The following is a 22,407-nucleotide window of genomic DNA, read 5'->3' on the forward strand; positions in this document are numbered from 1 at the left end:
CAATTAAACAAATGACAGGGCAAAAGGAACAGCTGAAAAGCACAGAAACACAATATTCATGTACTAAACCTCCACAAATACAAAAAAGAAACAACAACGACCTATGAATATGAAAAAAAAAGAAAAAGTAAAAAAAAAACCCCACTCATTTTCAAGCAATAACGGCTACGGTACATCGCTGTTGTTGACATTGCATCACTGTCGTACGGTATGTTCGTTGGCAGCTTAAGCAGTGTGTGTGTGTGGTGTTTTGGGGGAGTGTGACAGGGAGCATAGCCCCCCTGCTAGCCCTCCTTTCACTTCCCGTCCAGGCTGAAAAGCCCTCTGTGCCCTCCGCCTCCACACTACACTGCCAAGCCTTCCCTTTTCCCTTTTCATGGACCTCACTCACTGCTCACTGTATGAATGTGTGTGAATGAGAGTGCATGTGTCTGTGTGTGGATGAGCGAGAGAGAGAGAGAGAGAGAGAGAGAGAGAGAGAGAGAGAGAGAGAGAGAGAGAGAGAGAGAGAGAGAGAGAGAGAGAAAGCTTAAATGAGTGTGTATGAGTGTGAGTGTGAGTGTGAGTGTTTGTGTCCATCCTTTTCTGGGCGCCGGGCTCCTCATTTGCATGTCTTTGGGAGCAGGACAGAGAAGGGTCCCTGCTTGGCTTGTCTAAAGCGCTCGAGCTCCACTCCACTCTACTCCGCTCCTCCCTGCCACTCTTCCTAAAAGCTGGCTGGGGTCACATAGCCCTCATGGGAAATGGCAGACCCAGATTTACACCAGCGTGCAATGATGCCACCACTGGATCCCTTAAACCCTGGCCTACACTATGGGTGTGTTCCAATATGTGACCTCGAGTCCTCCACTTGTGTTTGTGGCCTCGTACCAGGAAGTAATACGTTGTGATGACATCACTGACAACAGCATTATATTTCAATATCCCGCAAAAGCTCAATTGTAATGTGATTTTCTCATTTGCAATTGGGATGGTGAATGAAGAATAGTCGCCCAAAAAATATTTTTTGCTTGGCTGAAAGCTGGGAAGTTGAATTGTTTTCTCCACGGAGGAGGGGCGAGGCCACAAGCACAAGTGGAGGACGCAAGGTTGCATATTGGAATGCACTCTATGGCCCACTACAGCCCACACCAGTCACTGGCACTGCTGTGTCCTGTCAGCAGGGGCGATCCTACAATGACTGTTGCCCGGGCAACCGTGGCCCCGCCCCTGCCCCGCAAACAAAGATTGGGAAATTGCCGGAAAAACACAAATAATATCTGACTTAAAAAGACCCATCTAATTCCATGTTTTTATAGCAATAGCCTGGTAATAGCACAGAAATAACATGTTAAAAGCCCTAATTGGCGATTTCTGTGATGCCCTTGAGGGTGGGGTTTTATGATAGTACCCCCAAGCAGGTGTTAGCTTACCTGGCCAGCTCAGAAAAATGAGTGGTCAAAGAGTAACTTTGCTGTGCTACATCAGATCGTGGTGCATTTTTGCATCAATATGGTGGCCACAACATTTATAGTCACTTAGGCTCTCTAAATGAAGCAAAAACGTTCATGCAAGAAATCGACCGGAAGTCCGCAATTTTTGTTGCCTGGAAGTGTGTTTCTGGGTACTGCATCATCGCGTGCAAAAGGAGAATGCGTGGAACGACCAGAATTGTTGTTAGAGCGGAATTAAATGTTGCCATCATGTAAACGTAGTCATCATGTAAACGTAGGGACTATCTAATTGCACAAATTTCATATCGGCAATTAGTGTTAAATCTATTAGGACAGTGGGGGGCTGCAGTTATATATGGCCCAAACTTTCTAGTAAAGGGCGCAGGAACTGTGTGTGTATGTATGTGGGCGTATGTTGTACAAGATTAACAGGTGCATATTTCTTGTGAAAGGGACTTAACCTTTACCTCCAAGCCCCTTAGAGGAAAGCAACCGTAATCAAACAGCCGATACAGTGCGCACGCAGGCACGCACGCACATACGCACACACACACGCACACACGCACACACGCACACACACATAGCTGTAATGAGGAGCATGCGCTGTCAGATTCTTCTAGGAGTTGCCAAACTCTGACTCTGACCCAGCTGGGGGTGCACGTTACATAAAAACACACCCCACCTTGGCCTCACTGTTAACCGGCGGCCAATGGAAAGCTAGATGTCATTTCCTCTGGGCTCTTGCCCCCTAACAGGTGAAGGAGAGGGTAAGCGGAAGAGGGGTCACAAACCCCATTCGGTGTGATTAGAGATGAGAAGGAAGGGTGGGGTGCTAATTAGCCATGACATGATGACCCACGAACACCAGGCAGCAGGGCCCTTCAACGAAACAACCTCACAAAGGTGTCAAGGATGGGGGGAAACATGCAGGGTTTAGAACGGGAGAGGTGAAAGGTGAGTGTGTGTGTGAACCATGAGGGAGGGTTAAGGGGTTTTGGAGACTGCAGGGGTGAGAGAGGAGGTAACGCTGCAGGGGGAGCTGATCCTTGTTTACGGAGCTGAGGGTTTATTGGGGGTGAGGTGCCAAGATTACAGTCAACTCTTGTTTGAATCCGGCCAACATGGTAGCAACATCGCCTTTCGACTTCCAGTCTTTTGGCATGCAGTGTTTTTAGACTGTGCCTGCCCTAATGCATTCCTAGCCAAGTCCTGTCTGCCCTTGACTCTTTTAAATGTTTTTTTTTTCTTTTAAAAGGACCCATCAGGCAACAGTCAAGATTGTTTTTATTCATACCATCAGGGACGCCGACAAGGGGGGGTGGGGGTCAAAGAGGTCAATTGTCCTGGGCCCAGGAAGATAGGGGGCCCATAATTGGGTCCTTATTATACTGAATGTATTGGATGGGGGGCCCTTTAAGATGACTTTGTCCTGAGCCCAGCCAAAGCTGTCAGCGGCCCTGCATACCACAAAGCTCTATTCCTAATCAATAATAATCAAATACAAAAGTGCTGATTTTCACTTGACCCTTTAAACAAAACTGGAGGCGTCGTTCTCCCACATCTAGCACGTTCAGGCCGACTGAGAACCGTGCTGGAGCCCGTTCCCGCACCTAATCGTGAACTGACTGTCGTGTTCACGCCACAGATATTTGAGTTCGCGAACCGGAAAGTTGGTTCGCAATGCAAACCGCAAAATACTAGGTTTTTCTCCGCGAACCGTGATGACAGCGTGGCCGTCAGCAGGTTCATCCGGGTAACACAGTCACGTGCGGAAAAAGTTCAGAGCCCGGTATGAACACAGGGGGTTCGCAGATAAGCACTTTAGTGCCGAACGTAACTGGTGCGGGCACCGGCTCCGGCTCCGTTCTGGTCGGCCTGAAAGCCCTAATCGTGAGATGCCTGATGGGGTGTTTCCTGTCCTCCAGTGTGTCCATGTCTAAATAGGCCTGAGTTAAAACTTTAACTAGGGCTATAATACAGTAAGTAATACACATATTAATCATAATGATATTATTTGGAGACTGATATTATTTGGCTGGACCTGATGTTTCGAGGGGTCATAAACCCCAAGTACCCTGTGGAAATTACATTACATTACTTTACACTTACAGTAGGTGCCACTTTTTTCTACAGGGTATTGGTTACAGCCCCTGGAGTGATGTGAGGTTGGCTGCGTTACCCCAGGGCACATCAGTCATTTCCTACTGGTTAGAATGGGATTTGAACCTGCAACCGTCTGATTCAAAGACCAACTCCCTAACCGATGGCCATGGCTGCACCCTGCATGCCTACTGCACTGAACCTTCAGCGGGTGAGGTTGGAGGGCAGGGTGAGGTGGGGGAGCCCACACAGCTGTCGGCCGAGGAGGTGTCTACACCCTGCATGCCAACTGCACCCCCGGTGGGCGAGGTTGGGGGTGGAGCACACGTCGCTGTCGGCCGGGGTCATGGGTGGTTCTAGACAGGGGACCCTGTTGTGACCCCTGTGCTGAACAGCCAATGGCCGCGACATGATATACATTTTTGTACATTATTTACTCATAACATTAAAAAGGTACGTATCTCTTTTGCCAATGTATGCTCCCCACCTCGGCCCCCTGGTGATTTCACCCCTGGCCGGGGTGGCTGCACCCTGCATGCCCACTGTACCGTACCTTCGGTGGGTGAGGTTGGGGGGCAAGGTTCGGGTTTGGTGGGGGATGCCTACTGTGCCGTTGCCGTACCTTCGGTGGGTGAGGTTGGGGGGCAGGGTTCGGGTTTGGTGGGGGATGCCTACTGTGCCGTACCTTCGGTGGGTGAGGTTGGGGTGCAGGGTTCGGTGGGGGAGCACGCGTCGCTGTCGGCCGGGGGGGTGGTGCTCAGCTCCCTGGAGGCCCTCCGCTGCTCCTTGGCCTGCAGGGAGCGCCGCTTACGCTCACGGTCACGGTGTGTGGCAGCCAGGCTCCTCAGGAAGGTGTCTCTAGAGTACAGGAAGAAGCCACCAGACACACACACACAGACACACGGACACAGACACACACACACGGAGACAAACACAAACGCACAGACACAGACACAGACACACACACAAACACACAGATACACACAGACACAGACACAAACACACAGACACACACACACACACAAACACATAGACACACACACAGAGACACACACACACACACACGGAGTGTGACTTCACTGAACCCTTTTTTTTTCATTTCTTTCGTTTTTATTTGGTCAACTGGCAGCTGATGTAAGTAGTCAGACAGAGAGAATGTCTAAAAGCGATAAAAGGGCAAAAAGGCTTTCTTTTAACAACATTTGTTGGTTTTAGAAAAAAAATATATAGCATAGAGATGATGATAAAAAAGAAAGAATAAATTTGAGATCACCCCGCCGTGATTTGGTCCACTGAAAGCGGAGCGCTCGAACGCTCTGGGCCACAGATATGTTGCCCGCACTTGTGAAGTCAGACAGTGGCCATAGTGACAGAAGCCAGGCCAAGCCACCACAGCTCCCCCAAGTCCCCTAACCCCCTCCAGCCTCCTCAATCCCCCAAACCCCCAGTCCCCTCTTATTCCCTCCTCCAAAAGCCACCACCACAGCCACAGAAGGTCCCAAGCACTCCCGCGTACCGCTTTCAAAAGCACACTCATCTCCATGATCTGGACAAAAACACACACAAACTCGGTCTGTCTGTCTGTCTGTCTGTCTGTCTGTCTGTCTGTCTGTCTGTCTGTCTGTCTGTCTCCCTCTCCGTCTCCCTCTCCGTCTCCCTCTCCGTCTCCCTCTCCGTCTCCCTCTCCGTCTCCCTCTCCGTCTCCCTCTCCGTCTCCCTCTCCGTCTCTGTCTTGTTTTGTCTGTCGCTCTCGCTCCCTCTCTGTCTCCCTCTCTGTCTCCCTCTCTGTCTCTCTCTCTGTCTCTCTCTCTGTCTCTCTCTCTGTCTCTCTCTCTGTCTCTCTCTCTGTCTCTCTCTCTGTCTCTCTCTCTGTCTCTCTCTCTGCACACACAGCTAAACATGGGGCAAACAAATGACCTCATATCCTCCGAGTTAATATCTATTCTTCTTAAAGGCAAGATAAGCCAACATAGTTATGGTTTTCTTCAGCGAACAATAAAAGCGCCATAAATGCTGTTTTTTATGCCCAGACATCGCTGATGTAGGGCACAGATTTAACTCCGACCCTGGACCTCAGTTGAAGAATAAATACATTACATGGCCATAAATTAGCATTCGTTATGGTCAAACAATCATTCTGGTGCTACAGTGCATGCATTAGTCATTATGTACACACCACAGCACGCCAGTAGTACTCTGTGTACTTTACAGTAAGTATCCTTATGTGCACTTGTGTACTTCACATGGTTTGGCCACAAAAGAACCATTACATGCTGAAAATTGTCTTTGAGGTATGTAAGAGAAAATATAGCCTGGTCAGAATGCTTCACGCAAAATGGCTGACCTCACTCACCTAAACCATGCAGTAAGACTATAACACCATTTTTATGGAAAATAGTTTCTCTTACACAAATCAACCCTGAAAGTTACTGTTCTTATGGTCTTTAAATTCACATCAAAACCATTCCATGACAAAACGACAAAAAAGAAAAAAAGAAAAAAAGAACAGAACATTAAGAATCATTTATTTTATTTAATTACATTCCAACCACCGAAGCATTGTCACACAAAATCACCACACAGCTAGGATTAAATCAAACCCATAACTGTATGAACCAGCACACCCAGAGCAAGCATGACGGCTTTCAAAGAGCAGCCATCAACCCCTGCCAACCCAAGGCCACCAATCACCATGCAGCGAGGGAGGGAGTGTCGCCGTCACAACCCCTGACCCTCGTCAGACACAGACACATACTCACTCGTAGTTCTGAAAGACCTTACGGCCCTTTGGCACCTCGACGTCCGCTGGGCTAAGGGAAGAAACATGTCATGGTGTACAGGGTGAGGACACGGGTGAACACAAGTGATCAGATGAATGCTCTAGGAAACACTACACATCTGAAGGCCCCCCCCCCCCTTTTCCAGTTCCTGATAAGGATTCTTTTGTTGTGGTTAGTTCAGGATAAAATTAAAGAGAACTAGAGGTTCTACTCTTGTAACAACTATGTAAATGAGCTAGAAAAAGCGTAAAAGCAGAACATTATGATGCTGTTGTTCAGTTTCAAAGTTCTTCAAAAGTACTTCAAAAGACTGTTACAATGAAAGATGATGGATATAACATGGGAAAAGGAAAAGGAGAATAACAACAGGCGAGGCAGATTGAGAGAGAGAGAGAGAGAGAGAGAGAGAGAGAGAGAGAGAGAGAGAGAGAGAGAGAGAGAGAGAGAGAGAGAGAGAGAGAGAGAGAGAGAGAGAGAGAGAGCAAGTAAGATGCACAGAGAAAAAGACAGATACAAAGCCAGATAGAAAGATGCATTAAAAGCCTACTGTGCCTACAGGGACAGGTTAGCATAAGAGGGGCCTTGCGTGGCTCATTTCCCATGAGCACCTGCTCACATTGAAGACCCTTCGCCATCCAAACGGCTTTACAACTAACACTGCCTGTAATCGCCCCTCACAAGAGAGACGAGCGCATTCAAGCCAATTTGGAAATTTACTGCACTCCACCACAGAAGCTACTGCCAAAATCTGTGTCAAACGAGGGTAATGGTGAGATTTGCCAGACAAGTATAACCGGCCATCCAAAAAAAAACAAAAAAAAAACACTCACACAGTCTACACACAAAGTTGTACCCTCTTTCGTTCTCTCTTACTCTATCCCTCCCATGGCCAAGCCTCACCCCCTAGGACAGCAAGCACCATAATGATATAAAATCATAGCACTTCAAAATTAAAAAAATAAAAGCCCAAATCAAATTCTTTGGCAAGGCTCGTCAGCTACTCACCAAACACTGCCGACTTGGTGCAGTCTGTAAAAGGAGAGAGGAGTTGAAGAGGAGGAATGTTGGACTCCGCGGCAGAGAGGAAAGAGATTAGGACGGCGGCCAAACATTATGAAGAAGAAGAAGAGAGGAGAGAGAGAGAGGGAGAGGAGAGGAGAGGAGAGGAGAGGAGAGGAGAGGAGAGGAGAGAGGAGAGGAGAGGAGAGGAGAGGAGAGGAGAGGAGAGGAGAGGAGAGGATGGAGGGAGGGAGAAGAGAGAGAGACAGCCATGAGACAAACACCAAGGAGACGCTAGACAAGATTGGAAATAAAGGGGAGGAGAGGGAGAAAACGTTTCTTGGGACAAAGAAAAGAAAGGACCCATTAAGGAAAAAGAAGTGTTCGGAATACAGAATGAAGAGAAGCAAATGTTCAGGAATCGCCTCCATTAACTACACTGTTGCATCTGCATGCAGAGTTTCAGAAGTTAGACTGTCATCGACCTCTACATAGCATGGATGCCTGAACACCATCAACGCATTCTTCATCATTATCCTCATCCTCATCATCTTCCTCCTCCTCCTACACCTCTTTCTCATCACCAGTCATGATCATGAACCGGAACAGTCATCTATTTATTTAGACACAATGTATCTTCACAACACTCATCTACACTTGTTTAGACACGATGTATCTTCACAACAGTCTGTTGCATGCACCTCTTTCAGATATCACACTTCTAAAACTTTGCTGAAAAAAATCCAAAAACATTTGAAATTACAGATAAAACGCACTGAAACGAAACAAAACTCACCCAAAACAAAATAAAAAAAACAAATATAAAATAAAAACAAAATTAATTAAAACCATCCCAAAACAGCATGACCGGCAGCATTCATTGTCATGACATTGTCTGACAGACCATACATTGGAGTGTCATAGTACTGTACGCTGAGTCCCCTCAGTGCTGTGCTACACAGTACTCAGTAGTAGTAGTGGTAGTGGTACTCACTTGAAGACGTTCCTGCTCTCGGTCTTGACTGGCTGCTCTGTGGTCGTCTGGGAATGGTTCTCCTGCGGAGCCGGGTCTGTAGGAGACTCGCTGCGGACCAGCCAGAGGAGGATGACAAAAAAAGAGAGAGAGTCACACACACACAAACACACACACAGACACACACAGACAAACACAGACACACAAAGTGGGAGTGAGCCCTTGCTAAGCCAAGGCAGTAGCCAGAGGATGACAAAAAAAGTCTCATACACATAACACACACACACACACACACACACACACACACACACACACAACACACACACACACACACAACACACACACACACACACTAGAAGTGAAGACTCGCTCAGCCAAGGCAGTAGCGCCGTGCCGTCAGCCCAGGCTAGAGGCTGCTCAGGCACTGAGACTCCAAACAACTGAGTTTCCCGTTGTCAGAGTGGTCTGAGGAGACTGCACACTGACACACACACACACGCACACACACGGGTAGTTGCTGCTCGCAAATCATATGGTGAGGAAAGTGTGTGTGTGTGTGTGTGCGTGTGTGTGTGTGTGTGTGTGTGTGTGTGTGTGTGTGTGTGTGTGTGTGTGTGTGTGTGTGTGTGTGTGTGTGTGCGTGTGTCAGTGTGAATGAACTTGAGCCGAAACAAATAAATGGATTACCTACGAAAAGTTAAAAAACAACACACATTTCAACTTCACACTGTGAATGGTTTTAGTTGTTACAACATTGGAGTCAGTGAAATAATAGTATTACTCAATATTACACTCACTGTACTCAGTGTGTTTTCATGGCTAACTGGTATACTCTGCCATCATGTGGAGGTTAAGGGATATGGAACAGTCTCCAGCTAAACAATCACATACAATTCCCTCTAAATACATTACATGTGTAACAAAAGACAGAATAAAGGGACATTTACATAAAGGCTGAAACCGGTCAGCGTTTTTACCATGTTTACCCCGATGTAAAATAAAGGGTTTTTAAATACTTCAACCACCTTGACTCAAAGGAGAGCGCTTTGAATATAGCTCAAAAGGACATTTACATAATTGTGCCATCATAACAACACATCATTTCTAACCATACAGTACACACTTTATCATTGTCAAAATATTGAGTACAAAATAAGAAACCCATCTGACGCCATGCTACAATTGTCTTCCAAAAAAAGATTATATTTTGGTAATATCAAGTCAGCAATGTTCTTGAACAGCTGACCAAGCAAGCATTCATTTACAGCCTTGGACTGTGGACAAACCAGTGAATGCAGAACTGACCAGAACGCAACTAGCCAGCACCCCCAAGAGAGTGACAGAGGAACTGGAAAACCATCTGTGCTGTTGAGTAACTCGCATTAGTGGACCACTGTTTAATAGGGTTAGAATTGAGGGCAATATTTTATTCTAATTTCTACAGTTAGTACTTTTGTGAACCATAATTGTGGATATTATGCACAATCTGAGATCCGAGTAATTCAAATCACTAAGCACCCATTAGTATTGATGGATTAGGAAACTTTTCTTCACTCATTCACACCACACACATGCGTATACACGTGTGAGTACGTACAGTACACACTCACACACGGGCACTCGCATGCACACATACACAGCTTCGAATCCAGAGGGATCAAAGTCCTCCATGGTTGTTGCTTCAGACCCCTCTTCAGATCTGATGGTGTGACATAACAGAATAGGACATCATAAACACATAAACAAACACCCGCACACAAACGCACACATACAGAGACATACATACTACACACACACACACACAAACAAGCATAAGCTTGGAACGCACGCGCACAAACACATCACACACACACAACCAAAACAAATATTAGCTTGGAATTTTTCAGCAGAACCACTCAAGTGTGCTGGAGCGAGTGAGGAGAGAGAGAGAGAGAGAGAGAGAGAGAGAGAGAGAGAGAGAGAGAGAGAGAGAGAGAGAGAGACAGAGACAGAGAGACAGAGTGAGAGAAAGAGTGAGGGAGAGAGACAGAGAGAGAGAGAGAGAGAGAGAGAGAGAGAGAGAGAGAGAGAGAGAGAGAGAGAGAGAGAGAGAGAGAGAGAGAGAGAGTGAGAGTGAAGAGTGTAGAAGCCAGCAACACTAATCTCCTCCTCTCAAAGACTCATCTCCTCTTGCCAATCCTGTCTGGAACTCTGGAGATGCATCACAGAGCACAGGTCTCAGAGCACAGGTCTCAGAGCACGGGTCTCAGAGCACGGGTCTCAGAGCACGGGTCTCAGAGCACGGGTCTCAGAGCACGGGTCTCAGAGCACGGGTCTCAGAGCACGGGTCTCAGAGCACGGGTCTCAGAGCACGGGTCTCAGAGCACGGGTCTCAGAGCACGGGTCTCAGCACACGGGTCTCAGCACACGGGTCTCAGCACACGGGTCTCAGCACACGGGTCTCAGCACACGGGTCTCAGAGCACACAGGTCTTAGAGCACAGGTCTCAGCACAGAGATGAAAACCCACTGTATTTAGGTGCTGCTCACTGAACTCATTGAACAACATTGTTGAATTGTGCCATGTCATGACATGTCGTACTACGCATGTGTGCCATGTGTGATGTGCTGTGGGACGTGTGTTGATTGATGAAATGTCTAGCGTCAGTGAATGAAATAAGTCAGAAAATATCTCACTTTTTTTTTTTTAAACAAAATTCTTGAATTGATGTAGACAGAGGCAAGTTAAAAGATATCCCCACATTAACAACCATGTGCTGTAAGCCCAATGTACAGAAATTAGTCTGATGTTGCGGCAGAAATGGGGAAAAGGCTGATTGAAGGTCACTGTACAAACCTGTTGGAGGCTGCTGGCGGCTCCTCTGATATCGAGTTGGCCTTGTTGTTAAACAACCGTGAGCGTCTAGAAATCCCCATAGACGACATGTACTGACTGACGAAAGAGCGCCCTCTGGTGGAGTGGGCAGGGGTGGGTGAAGAGAGATGAGGAGGAAACAATCGTGGTTACATGAGACAGGGGGTTAGAAGCACCATAGGAAGACCCAAAACCAGGGGTGCATTTCTTGAAAGCGTAGCTGCTAACTATGTTAGCTACTTTGTTGTTTGCAATGCTATGTCCCACTGACAACTACCCAAGCTGCAGGCTAGCAGGCTAACAGGCTAGCAACTATGGTTTTCAGAAACACACCCCAAATTTGTATGAAGTAGAAGTAGAAGTACTATTACTGATGTAATTACAATTATGTAATTTGTTGGGCAGTCATGGGTAAGTGGTTAGGGCCTCAGGCTTGTAGCCCAAAGGTTGCCGGTTCGACTCCCGACCCGCCGTGTTGGTGTGGGGGGTAATTAACCAGGGCCCTCCCTTATTCTCCCACATGACATTGTTGTGTGCAGTGTGCACTTGTGTGCTGTGGAGTGCTGTGTAACAACGACGATGGGAGTTTCCCCCGGTGGGCTTTCACTTCACTTGACTTTACAACACTAGCACATGGTCTTATATAGTTTATACAGCAGTTATTCCACTGTACTTAATGGTGGGAGATACGCTATTAATGCCTCTTTTCCACTGCTGGTTTTCTGGCAGGCCTACAGCTCGACACAGCGCGACTCAGCCGCCACTTTTTTCTTTGCGATTGAGCTGTGTCGTGCCTATTCGAAAAGCAAAAAGTGGCAGCCGAGTCATGCTGTGTCGAGCTGTAGGCCTACCAGAAAACCGGCAGTGGAAAAGAGGCATAAGAGTACTTCTACTTTTTTGTCATACACCTCTGACCCAAATCATAAAAACACCAAAAGGTAATTCACAAGAAAAACCACTAAGGCACCCATTCAGTAACCAATGAGAGAGAGGCATGCAAAGAGAGCGAGTGAAATGCAGATGCAGGGAAGAGAAAGAGGGGATGCTGGGAAATGAAAGTATGAGCTGACTCTTTTCTTTAGAACTTACAACTTAAACAGAAAGTTTCAGGGTTGTTGGAAAGTGATGTGGCGGGGTGAGTGAAAATGTCAGGGAGTGCTCAAGCAGAACATTAAAAACGGAGCTAACAGTGAGTGAGAGAGAGAGGCTGTAATTTGGTACACAGAACAAAAACTGACTAAATGTTTTGTGGACATTCGTAATCGATGTTTAATATGAGGACCTAGCCTAGAGAGTTCGGATGGAAAAACTATAATGTAAACAGATAAGAAACTGCAGCGCATGTCTGCTAAGGCCCGATTGCCCAGCTGGTTTTTGGTGCGGAGGGTCTAGGACTAAAAACACGACCCAGAGGTCTTGCGCAATTCGAGGGCACGAATTCCATGAGGTTTACTAAGTGAACGGCGGTTTCCAGATAAAACATTTGTGTTCCCCTTATACACGCTGCATGTCAACGTGATAAAATGTTTTTCTTTGGGCACGGGCTCTAAACTTGGAAAGGTATGTAGCAATTGAGGTGCACTTGAAGACCTCGTGAAGGGCTCGCGAAGAGAACTTGCAAACCCCCCTACCTGACAATCCATCGGCCAATCTAATTATACTATCAACAACGTTAAGATCATGTTCTAAAATTATGACTTTAGAGCACCAGTTGTCATCCCCACTGACCCAAGAAAGTCCTAGAAAACCAGCACACACCGGTCCAAAAAATAAAAAAATATATTAAAAAATAAATTGTGCTTGAGGCCAAAGAAAAGAAACCATGACCACAATACTTCCACTATGATGTAACGGTCACATTTTTCTCTGAGTCAATTGTATACAGAATCTGAGTCTTACAATGCAATCAGCCTTGATCTATCCACAGCCCTTAACCCTGGCTGTGTACCAGGTGTGCAGCTGTGTCTATGTGTAGGAACAAACCTGCTGAAAGTTTAATACCACCACAGCAGCAGCCCAGCAGTCTGCTAAAACACACTGCCTATAAGCCAGTCAATGAAATGTCCTGGAGTGATGCTGGGGGGCACTGAGCGTAAGTGAATTCCATGTTAAATATGGAGAAATCATCAAGCAGTAACAGGCAGAGAAGTTGACAGTGGGGCAAATGAGTCAGTTGTCCTGGGCCCTAGGAGAGACGGTACCCAGAATTGGGTCCTCAGTAAGTGGGGGGGCCCTTTCAGATTACTTTGTCTGGGGCGTGGCCAAAGCCGACAGCGGCCCTGCTAACGGTCAACCAGCGTATATACCATACATCCTGTGAACTGTGAACACTGCTATGTTGTATACAAACATGTAGTGCTGAACTGGACAGACTCTTGGTTGCACGCAATGTGCAAGCTGTGAGATTGCGAAAAAAATAATAATAAGAATGCCACATAAGTTGTGACTTCTAAACAAACTTCTAGTCCTTGTGGAGGAAGTTCGCGAGTCAAGGCAGGCAGGGGGGGTACTGTGTGTGCTGCTGTTCCAGGAGTTTAAATCATCTGAAAGGCTACTCAGCATGGCGGTTGTCAGCGGTTGGCGCACGGTGTGCATCAACATGGCGGCCACTGCGGCGCATTACCGCATATGGGAAAGGCCCAGGGCCAGCATCCATCAGGCCGCTGTCACTCCGCATGTGATTTGTCTCTCCCACATGCACAGTCACGCCGCTGCTGCAGAGCACAGGAATGGAATGCCTGTCTGTCGCTGGACTGAACCCCTCCTCTGTCTCTCTCTGTCTCTCTCTCTCTCTCTCAGTCCCTCCGTCTCTCTCTCTGTCTCTCTCTCTCCGTCTCTCTCTCCCTCTCTGTCTGTCTCGCTCTCTCTCACTCAGTCTCCCTCTTTCCCTGTCTCTATATTTGTCTGTCGTCTCCATCTTTCCCTTGCCCTCTCTCTCTTCTCCACATCTTTTTTTTCTCTCTCCCTTTCTCTCTCTTTCTCTTTCTCTCTCTCTCTCTCTCTCTCTCTCTCTCCCTTTCTCTCTCTTTCTCTTTCTCTCTCTGCATGCATGTCTGGTCATCTCTCTCAGGTATATATAGGGAGGCTGATGCATGTGCATTTGTCTCTCCCTCCGTCTGTCCAGTTCTGTCTGTACAAACAGATGCATGTATAGAACACAACTAAAAAACACGGAAAGTTTAAAAAAAGACAGATTCCAACATCAACATACTATACTGGCAACATACTGGCATGAACAAACATGCAAAAGTACAGTCAAACTGACTTGCATGTCTGCAGACACACACTCACACACAGACACACATATAGCATGATGAATATGGAGCGTGTATGAGACGTCATCCATGCGTCAGAGAGAAAGGAAGGTATGCTGTCGTAACATTCAATTTTCCCCACTATGACTGCAAACGATAAATCATCATTGTGGTGGCTCTATAAGTACCGAATGAGAGGAAGACGTTTGCCAAACCCTGGGAACTTACAGTATTTAGAACTGACTGTAGTATTGCATAAGAGTCCATTTTGCAAGTGAGGCAGTCCCAAAGTTCTACAATTGAGATAAAGTTCTAATAATGCAATCTGTGATTGTTAAAACTAAATAAACAATACACTCGTAATTGGGAACATGGAATTGCTTTCCTCTTAGATAAATGAGGGAGTTCAGCGTCATTAATGATGGATGCCATGTTGTTACAATAAAGCTAACACATTAACAACACAAAGAGGCCCTTAGGTCTGCAGCATCATTTGTCATCCTACCTCTGAACACACATACAGCAACGACCACTTGCCATGTCTCACATATTACGACGACAACTTCCTATGGTAAGCTAACTGTAAATATACACACATAACAGAGACTGTAACACTAGTTTTACTCTGAAGATGGCCCATGTGTATGCAAAGTACAATTTCAATACTCCTGTTAATGATCAACATTTATCCTCCTAGAATTTAATTGGGACTGTTTACCACCTGTGTCTTTTTTATTCCTACCACAGCCAAGAAGTTTGTTTTTAAAAACTGCTGACCAGTCAATGTTTGCTGATAAACTGCTGATCCCTACAGCACACGTCACACACTGACCCTCTCCATATAGATGCATCATGTGACAGCCTGTCCTCCTGATCAGAATAATAACCGGACACGGAATGCCTAATTAACAAGCTGCTGAGAAATGCCATGTCAGGGGTTCTTCTGTTCTGCTATTATCAAGTCATACATTAACACCTAAAGTCAAATTGTGGTCGGGTAACATGATGCAAGCTTATTTCAAATGTGAGTGTGACAATTAAGCTGCTCTCTTGGCTAGGGCCCACTTGAAAAAGAGGCAACTGCTTCAATGTGTTTTACCCTAGTAAAATAAAGGAGAAATAATACATAAATAAATACAATAAGCTAAACTATGTCAAACATGTACACTCAGTCTGAAATAGAGGAAAAATGCTGCCACAGTTTAGCACAAGATTCTATCAACTAAAGCAAAGTAAAACAAAAACACACACAAAGACCATCTGTGCCAAACTGGCCACGCATACACACACAGTTGCAGACACGCACCAGAGGTACTAGCACCTGAGGGTAAAATAACGTTCGTCAGTCAGGACCTTGTCTTTGGGGAAGATCTGATCTGATCATTCCAGATAAGTTGACTACCTGACAGCCAGGAATCTGGAGAGCATCACAAACAAATCCGTCCGTGCACGCACAATGCACGCGTACAGAGGTCCTATCTGAAAGGTGAATTTGGTACGCCTAGGAGGACATAGAGAAGAATACAGCTGGGGGGGATTGGGTGTTCTCAACTGCCATTCAGCTACTATAGTGTATTCTATTTTTTAAGACTAAGGGGTAGGCTTATGATGAGACCAAGACGGCGTTGGGAGGCTTATGAGCAGGTCAAAGGGTGTTCAAGACAGGTTGAGAAACACTGACAGTGCTTTAGTGCCATTAGTGCCATTATCCAAGTTACAAAATGCGAGAATATCTTGGGGGTTTCTGTCCTTTCTTGCAGGCAGAGTGAAACAGCAAGACATTGAGAGACAGGGCATGCACTGTCACACGCAGTGCATGCAAACAAGTAGCTTCTTGAAACAGATAAGAGACATTTTAGCATAGCGCAGCTGATTAATTATTTTGTGTGCAATCAAAGCATTAAATGCCATGCATTATCATATAAATAACAAAAAGGGGTGCTTTTGAAATGTCAGCAGCACACAATGTGCACACAGGCGCCAATACGTAGGAGTGGTGAGCCAATACATAGGAGTGGTGAGCTTTTTCACACAAGCGCATTTGGTGTACTGAGCAAGCATTGCACGCACACACACACACACACACACACACACACACACACACACACACACACACACACACACACACACACACACACACACACACACACACACACACACACACACACACACCCACACACACACACACATACAACAGCCATTATACACATCCATGTGCATGGCAACCATGTCACCACGGGGCATCACTTACGGAGTGGGCGAAGCTCTGCTCTGCTCCTGCTCTTGATGACTAGCTCCTGTAGTGCCGTTGGTGGCCAGCGGAGGGGGCACTGGAGAGGACCTCTGGGAGCTGCTGTTGGAGGTGGGTGTGGAGGGAGGCAGGGGGCTGCCGGAAGTGTCAGGGGGCAAGGGGGAAGTGGTGCGGCTGGGGGAGGCAGAGGAAGAGGAAGAGGTGGTGGGGGAGGCGGAGGGGACGGGGGAGGAGGAGAGGGGCAAGTCGTGGAGGCTGCCCGAGGAACGCCGGCTCCTCCTGCCCTCGCCGGGCTGATCTCCGCTCGCACCCTTGCGGCGCTCCTTGCGGATGTGGGCCGACGGCTCCTCAATTTCCCCGTCCTCGTACTTCAGGGCATTCTGAATAACATACAAAAAACATGAATCAGCAAATATTACACATATAGGCCTAGATCAACACATAAATAATTTATTTATGTCCAAGATGTGCAGAAGGTAAGTGTAACACACAAAATGTCAGTGTATGTAAGTGATATTTTACATACAACAGTCTGCAACATATAACCTATAGGATATGTTGAAAGGCACATTGGCGTACTGAAGAACACATACAAACCGATGTGTTGTATTGCAGAAAAAAAAACCTAAACTACATTTTACAATGTCAGTGAAAGAAAGTATGTCGGTGTCATTTCATAAACTTTCAGAGGAAGTCTTCAATATCTGTTTGCTCAGTGTCAAATATTCAAAATGTCCAAAATTAAAATCATCAATCATCTTTTCTCTGAGGGCATACTGGTGTTGAGAGTTGTGTCTGTTGGGCTTGAAGAGTTGATCCAGCACATTAATGTGGATGTGCTTGCTTTGGCCTTATAGCATTTCATAACCTTAGAGCAAGAGATAAAGGCATGCTGTCTCTCAACACGACTTGAAAGGATGCAAACAACTACGAATTCCCTATGAAACAAGGAGCCAAACAGTTTCCAAACAATTTAAATATCTCTTGCATTACACTACACCACAGCTTTCTAGAAAACCTACAGAGACTTAAAGTTCAGCCTTCATGGAGAACATCTGTTTGGCCATTGAACGATTAAATTAGCCTGAGTATCATCGACTTGCAAATCTCTTAGAGACCTGATCTGAGCTAGAGCATAATAATTCACATTTCCCAAACAGTATGGTTGACCAGCCTCCCTTCGTTTGCTACTGGTTGTTTGCTTCCCGAAAAAGTGGGAGGAGTGCCCAATATTTTTGGAGCTCAGAAATGATATTTGCATTGCTCCAGACCTGACTAGAAGCAACACTGAAGGTGTTGCGTCACTAGGAGGGCACGGCCTGGCTAACATTGAATGGGGCTTTGGTGATGGAGGTTGGGAGGGTTCAATTTGGGAGAGTTCAGTTTGGGAGCGTTCTGTGTTCTGTCGAGATGGGCTACTTTGTCGAATTAACAATAGCTATTAGGCCAGTCAATATAGCGTTCGACATGGGAAAAATTGCAATAGTAATTATTCCAAGTTTTTTGTAATTCCTAGGTATGTCTAAATTGCATATTAAAAATCAATCCATCTATATTAAGCGGAACATACTTTTTTTCAAGGCCAAAGTGGGAGATCTCCCATTCATTTTTCCATAGGAAGACAATATAGTAGATACTTGGTGAATAGGGTAGGTTAGCATATTGTACCTCATATGGTGAACTGGTGCTTGAGCTGTGTAACATACTTTACCACATATATGGTGAACGGCTGCTTGAGCTGTGGAATTTATTTTACCTCGTATATGTTGAACTGCTGCTTGAGCTGTGTATTGTACATCATATGTGGTGAACTGGCGATTTAGCTGTGCATCGTACCTCATACTGTAAAGGTATATGGTGAACTGGTGCTTGAGGTCGGGCTCGGTGCCCTTGGTGCTCATGTGCTAGAGCTGTGTAGCGTTAGCATATTTTACCTCATACAGTATATGGTGAACTGGTGCTTAGCATATTTTACCTCATATAGTATATGGTGAACTGGTGCTTGAGGTGTGTAGCGTTAGCATATTTTACCTCATATATGGTGAACTGGTGCTTGAGGTCAGGCTCGGTGCCCTTGGTGCTCATGTGCTTGTGCATGATGGCCTCCATGCCCTGCTGCTCCAGGTTGTCCGTCACGTCGTAGAAGGAGTCCTGATCTGGCAGCGCCGACAGAGTCTGAGCAGCACAATGACACAGTGCACGTTAGCTTTCACATCATGTCAAACAGACACATACAGTACAGTACAGTACTTATGCTGATGTTCAGTACATATCCACACATCACGTGTGCAAACACAAATGCACATGTATGTGTACACACACACACATACACGTACACACATACAAACTGTAAATCTATAAACTAGTGATGTCAACACTCTCCAACATGAGTAGAGTTTTCAGTCCCATTGTGGGATCAGGGGAGCCTCTCTACTGTCTTTAGCAACACATCTGTCTTTGTCTGTGCATCTGGTTGTAGCAAAGACTTTCAAAATGGTAGACAAAGACAAGTCATAGCACGCCACATCACCAGAGAAGTGGTCTCCTAAAATAAATCAGTGTTTCCCAACCTCTCTTATTGTCTCGCATACCCCCTAGGACTTTTTGCAATGCCATGAGTACCCCGTTCCTCTATCCAAATGTGCCTTCGATGGTCCATAAATTTGTTATTATTGATTTTTTTCCTTGTACCCCCTGCAGTGTGCTGGTATGCGTACCCTTCATGGTACGCGTACCCCTGATTGGGAAACACCATTCAAAATTGGTGTGAATTTCCCATTGAACTCCATTCATTCTCCTAGTCTCCTAAAGGGGCATGGTTGGGCCACATGATTGCAGTTTAGAGTCTTTCTTATGTCATATGCAGGGCTGGATTAACGTACAGGCTAAATATGGCTGCAGCCTAGGGCCCCCCATTGATTGCCCAAAAGTGAAAAATTGCAGAATTGTGACAAGATGCAATATTGAAAAAAATCATCCATTGTGTTGCGTACAGTTGGTAGACATGTTATCCTGAATTTCTAGCTCGTAATTATGACACATTTTTTCGCGAAAATTGCCTTCTGGGGGCAACAACCTGTAGCCTAGGGCAGTGGTTCTTAACCTGGGGTGCGGGCACCCCCTGGGGGTGCGCCAGAGATTTCAGGGGGTGCGCGGAATTGAGTGTTGAGGTTGTGACCAAAATTCTGCTTCCAAACATTATAATTAGGCCAAATTAAGACCAAATTTAAACATGTTTTCGTCCCTAAGTAAATCCATTAAAGTATTGATTAATGTCTTAAGTAAGAATCATTGTAATTAATCACTTAAATCATTTTTTTTGGTGCGTATACACGTGTAGACATTTGGGATGGGGGTGCACGGCTTGTCTTGGGAACAGCTAAGGGGGTGCGTTCAGAAAAAAAAGGTTAAGAACCACTGGCCTAGGGGTCCCAGGCCATCTTAATCCGGCCCTGGTCATATGGATCCTGGAAAAAAACAACATAAAACATTGTACCTTATCAATGGTCTCTGGTTACCTTATTGATCAGTGACATGGTGAACACCAGTAGCTCGGAGTCTGAGCCGTTCTTCTCCTCCAGGATGTCCACAAGATACGTCCATGGCTTCACTCCTGGAGACAAAGCACGGCAAACATTACATTACATTACATGTAGCTGACGCTTTTATCCAGAGCGACTTACGTTTACTCTTTCTCAGGGCATTTGTTACAGTCCCTGGAGCAATGTGGGGTTAGGTGCCTTGCTCAAGGGCACTTCAGCCATGGATGCAGGTGTAGGGAGAGGTCAGGTGGGATTCGAATCTACAACTCCTAGATTGAAAGACCAACTAAGGCCACAGCTGCCCACATGCAGTCGCAGCAAACATGGCATGAATGAGCATTATTAAAAGGTTTGCACACAGCGTTCCAATGGACCAAAAAAAGTTAAAATTACACTGCTGCCACAAAAGAGTAAAAGAAAACCTTTTTACCCAATGGAGAGCTCAGCATGGGTTATTCATATTTCATATCATAAACATACTTTGGGTCCAACATCAACATTAAGGATTTGATGTGTGTGCAATTTAACTGTAATTTCATTTTAAACAAACATGGCACAAATCCCTCTGCATATTATTGTACACAGAAGACACTGTGTAGCTGAAATGCATCTTGTGTTGTTGTACAGAGGGTGGGTGAGCGAGAGAGTGAGAGAGATAGAGGGCGAGAGAGAGAGAGAGAGAGAGAGAGAGAGAGAGAGAGAGAGAGAGAGAGAGAGAGAGAGAGAGAGAGCGAGCGAGCGAGAGAGAGACAGAGACAGAGAGAGAGAGAGAGAGAGAGAGGAAGAGAGAGAGCAAGAGAGAGAGAGAGACTGGCAGTTGCAAAGTGGTGTTGAGGTGCATGGTGAAGTGTAGTGTAGGAGGAGAGGAGAGGAGGGATAAGGTACCTCGTTTGGCATCCACAGTGTTGACAGCCTGAATGAGCCGTGGGCTGTTGGACTCTGTGTACTCCACGAACACGATAAGCAGCTTCAGAGCGGTCTTCACCACCAGACGAGACTGAGAGGAAGAGGAGAAGGAGGACAGCAGATTCACTGGTGAGTGGTGTAGTGGGGGCAGTAGCGTCATGCATTTCAAGGGGCAGGTGCTCAAGTTGGGGGGGGTGATGAACTTCCGGCTGCCTTACTAGGCTAAAGAGGCTGTATGTTACATCGGAGCATTATTGTCACATGTTTTGACCGTCAATCATTTGTAGATGATCATCTCAATATTACATTGCCTATAGTACATTGTGCCAAAAAAAAACCCCAAAAGGCAATTTTTTGTCGAGTAGGTCAAAGCGGCAGGTACTTTAGCGTCACCTCGTCCCTATCTGTGCACACCTATGAGTGGGGTGGTCAGTAGAATTAAGTAGGTGAGAAAATTGTAGACTAACGTTATAACACACAACTGGAAAAATTCACAGCACAAAGGAAGTTATAAGACAAAAACAAATTCAAGACTGTATTGTGTGTAGCATTTTCCAATTGTTTCATCATAACCCCAAATAAAGACACTGCCATCTTTGAACACTAGGTGGCAACAGTGTTCCTTACAGTGTGGGGATCTAGAACAGTGTTTCCCAACCAGGGGTACGTGTACCACTAGGGGTACGCGAGCACACCTCAGGGGGTACGTGGAAAAACGTAATAATAACAAATATATGGAGTGTAGTCACATTGGGATAGAGGAACAGATATAGAGCTTGAGTGAGGGGGTACTTATCATATGACCAATTTGCTTAGGGGGTACGCAGGACAAAAAAGGTTGGGAAACACTGATCTAGAATGACACCAAGTCACACATCTTAGAGAGCATGCGTCGCTGGTGAGTCTTGGGAGCACCTTCCACATAAGAAACCACCATTCAATGACATCTGCTGACAATTTGAGATTTCTCCTTTCCTGCGTGTTTCACTTCTCCTTTATGTACATTTTAACTGCCTTTAAACTTCTGACACCCACATTTCCTTAGAAGAGGTATGCAGAGAAAGGAAAACGTGATGACTGAGAAACTGTTGCACACACAGTTAAGATAACCTTTCAGCAGGCTCAATTGTATTGCCTTTAATTTACTAGAGTGTTTGTAAACCACACCCTCCATAGGTTAAATACAACTTTTATCAGCTGCACTCAACACTACAGAAAGCAAGTTTTTTTGCTTTATGCTAGAGGTAGTGGCATAATTCACACATATGTATATAATTAGTGCTCTATAAGGTAATGCGATGAAGTAATAGCTCAAC

At 45.8% G+C, this 22,407-nt stretch overlaps 1 protein-coding gene across 1 annotated transcript in view; it reads right to left on the reverse strand.

Annotated features, from left to right (window-relative positions):
• fhod1 (formin homology 2 domain containing 1) overlaps positions 1 to 22,407 on the reverse strand; it is a 71,437-nt gene that overhangs the window by 16,096 nt on the left and 32,934 nt on the right. The window contains exons 7-16 of the mRNA XM_063188270.1: positions 21,071 to 21,182; positions 20,162 to 20,256; positions 18,675 to 18,818; positions 16,644 to 17,023; positions 11,121 to 11,234; positions 9,922 to 9,984; positions 8,307 to 8,396; positions 7,319 to 7,342; positions 6,293 to 6,343; positions 4,219 to 4,391 (exon numbers count right to left, since the gene is read on the reverse strand). Of these exons, the coding sequence (XP_063044340.1) occupies positions 4,219 to 4,391; positions 6,293 to 6,343; positions 7,319 to 7,342; positions 8,307 to 8,396; positions 9,922 to 9,984; positions 11,121 to 11,234; positions 16,644 to 17,023; positions 18,675 to 18,818; positions 20,162 to 20,256; positions 21,071 to 21,182 (1,246 nt within the window). The remainder of the gene's footprint in view (positions 1 to 4,218; positions 4,392 to 6,292; positions 6,344 to 7,318; positions 7,343 to 8,306; positions 8,397 to 9,921; positions 9,985 to 11,120; positions 11,235 to 16,643; positions 17,024 to 18,674; positions 18,819 to 20,161; positions 20,257 to 21,070; positions 21,183 to 22,407) is intronic.

The sequence above is a fragment of the Engraulis encrasicolus genome, chromosome 22 (assembly GCF_034702125.1).
Source record: "Engraulis encrasicolus isolate BLACKSEA-1 chromosome 22, IST_EnEncr_1.0, whole genome shotgun sequence".
NCBI classification, from domain to species: domain Eukaryota; kingdom Metazoa; phylum Chordata; class Actinopteri; order Clupeiformes; family Engraulidae; genus Engraulis; species Engraulis encrasicolus.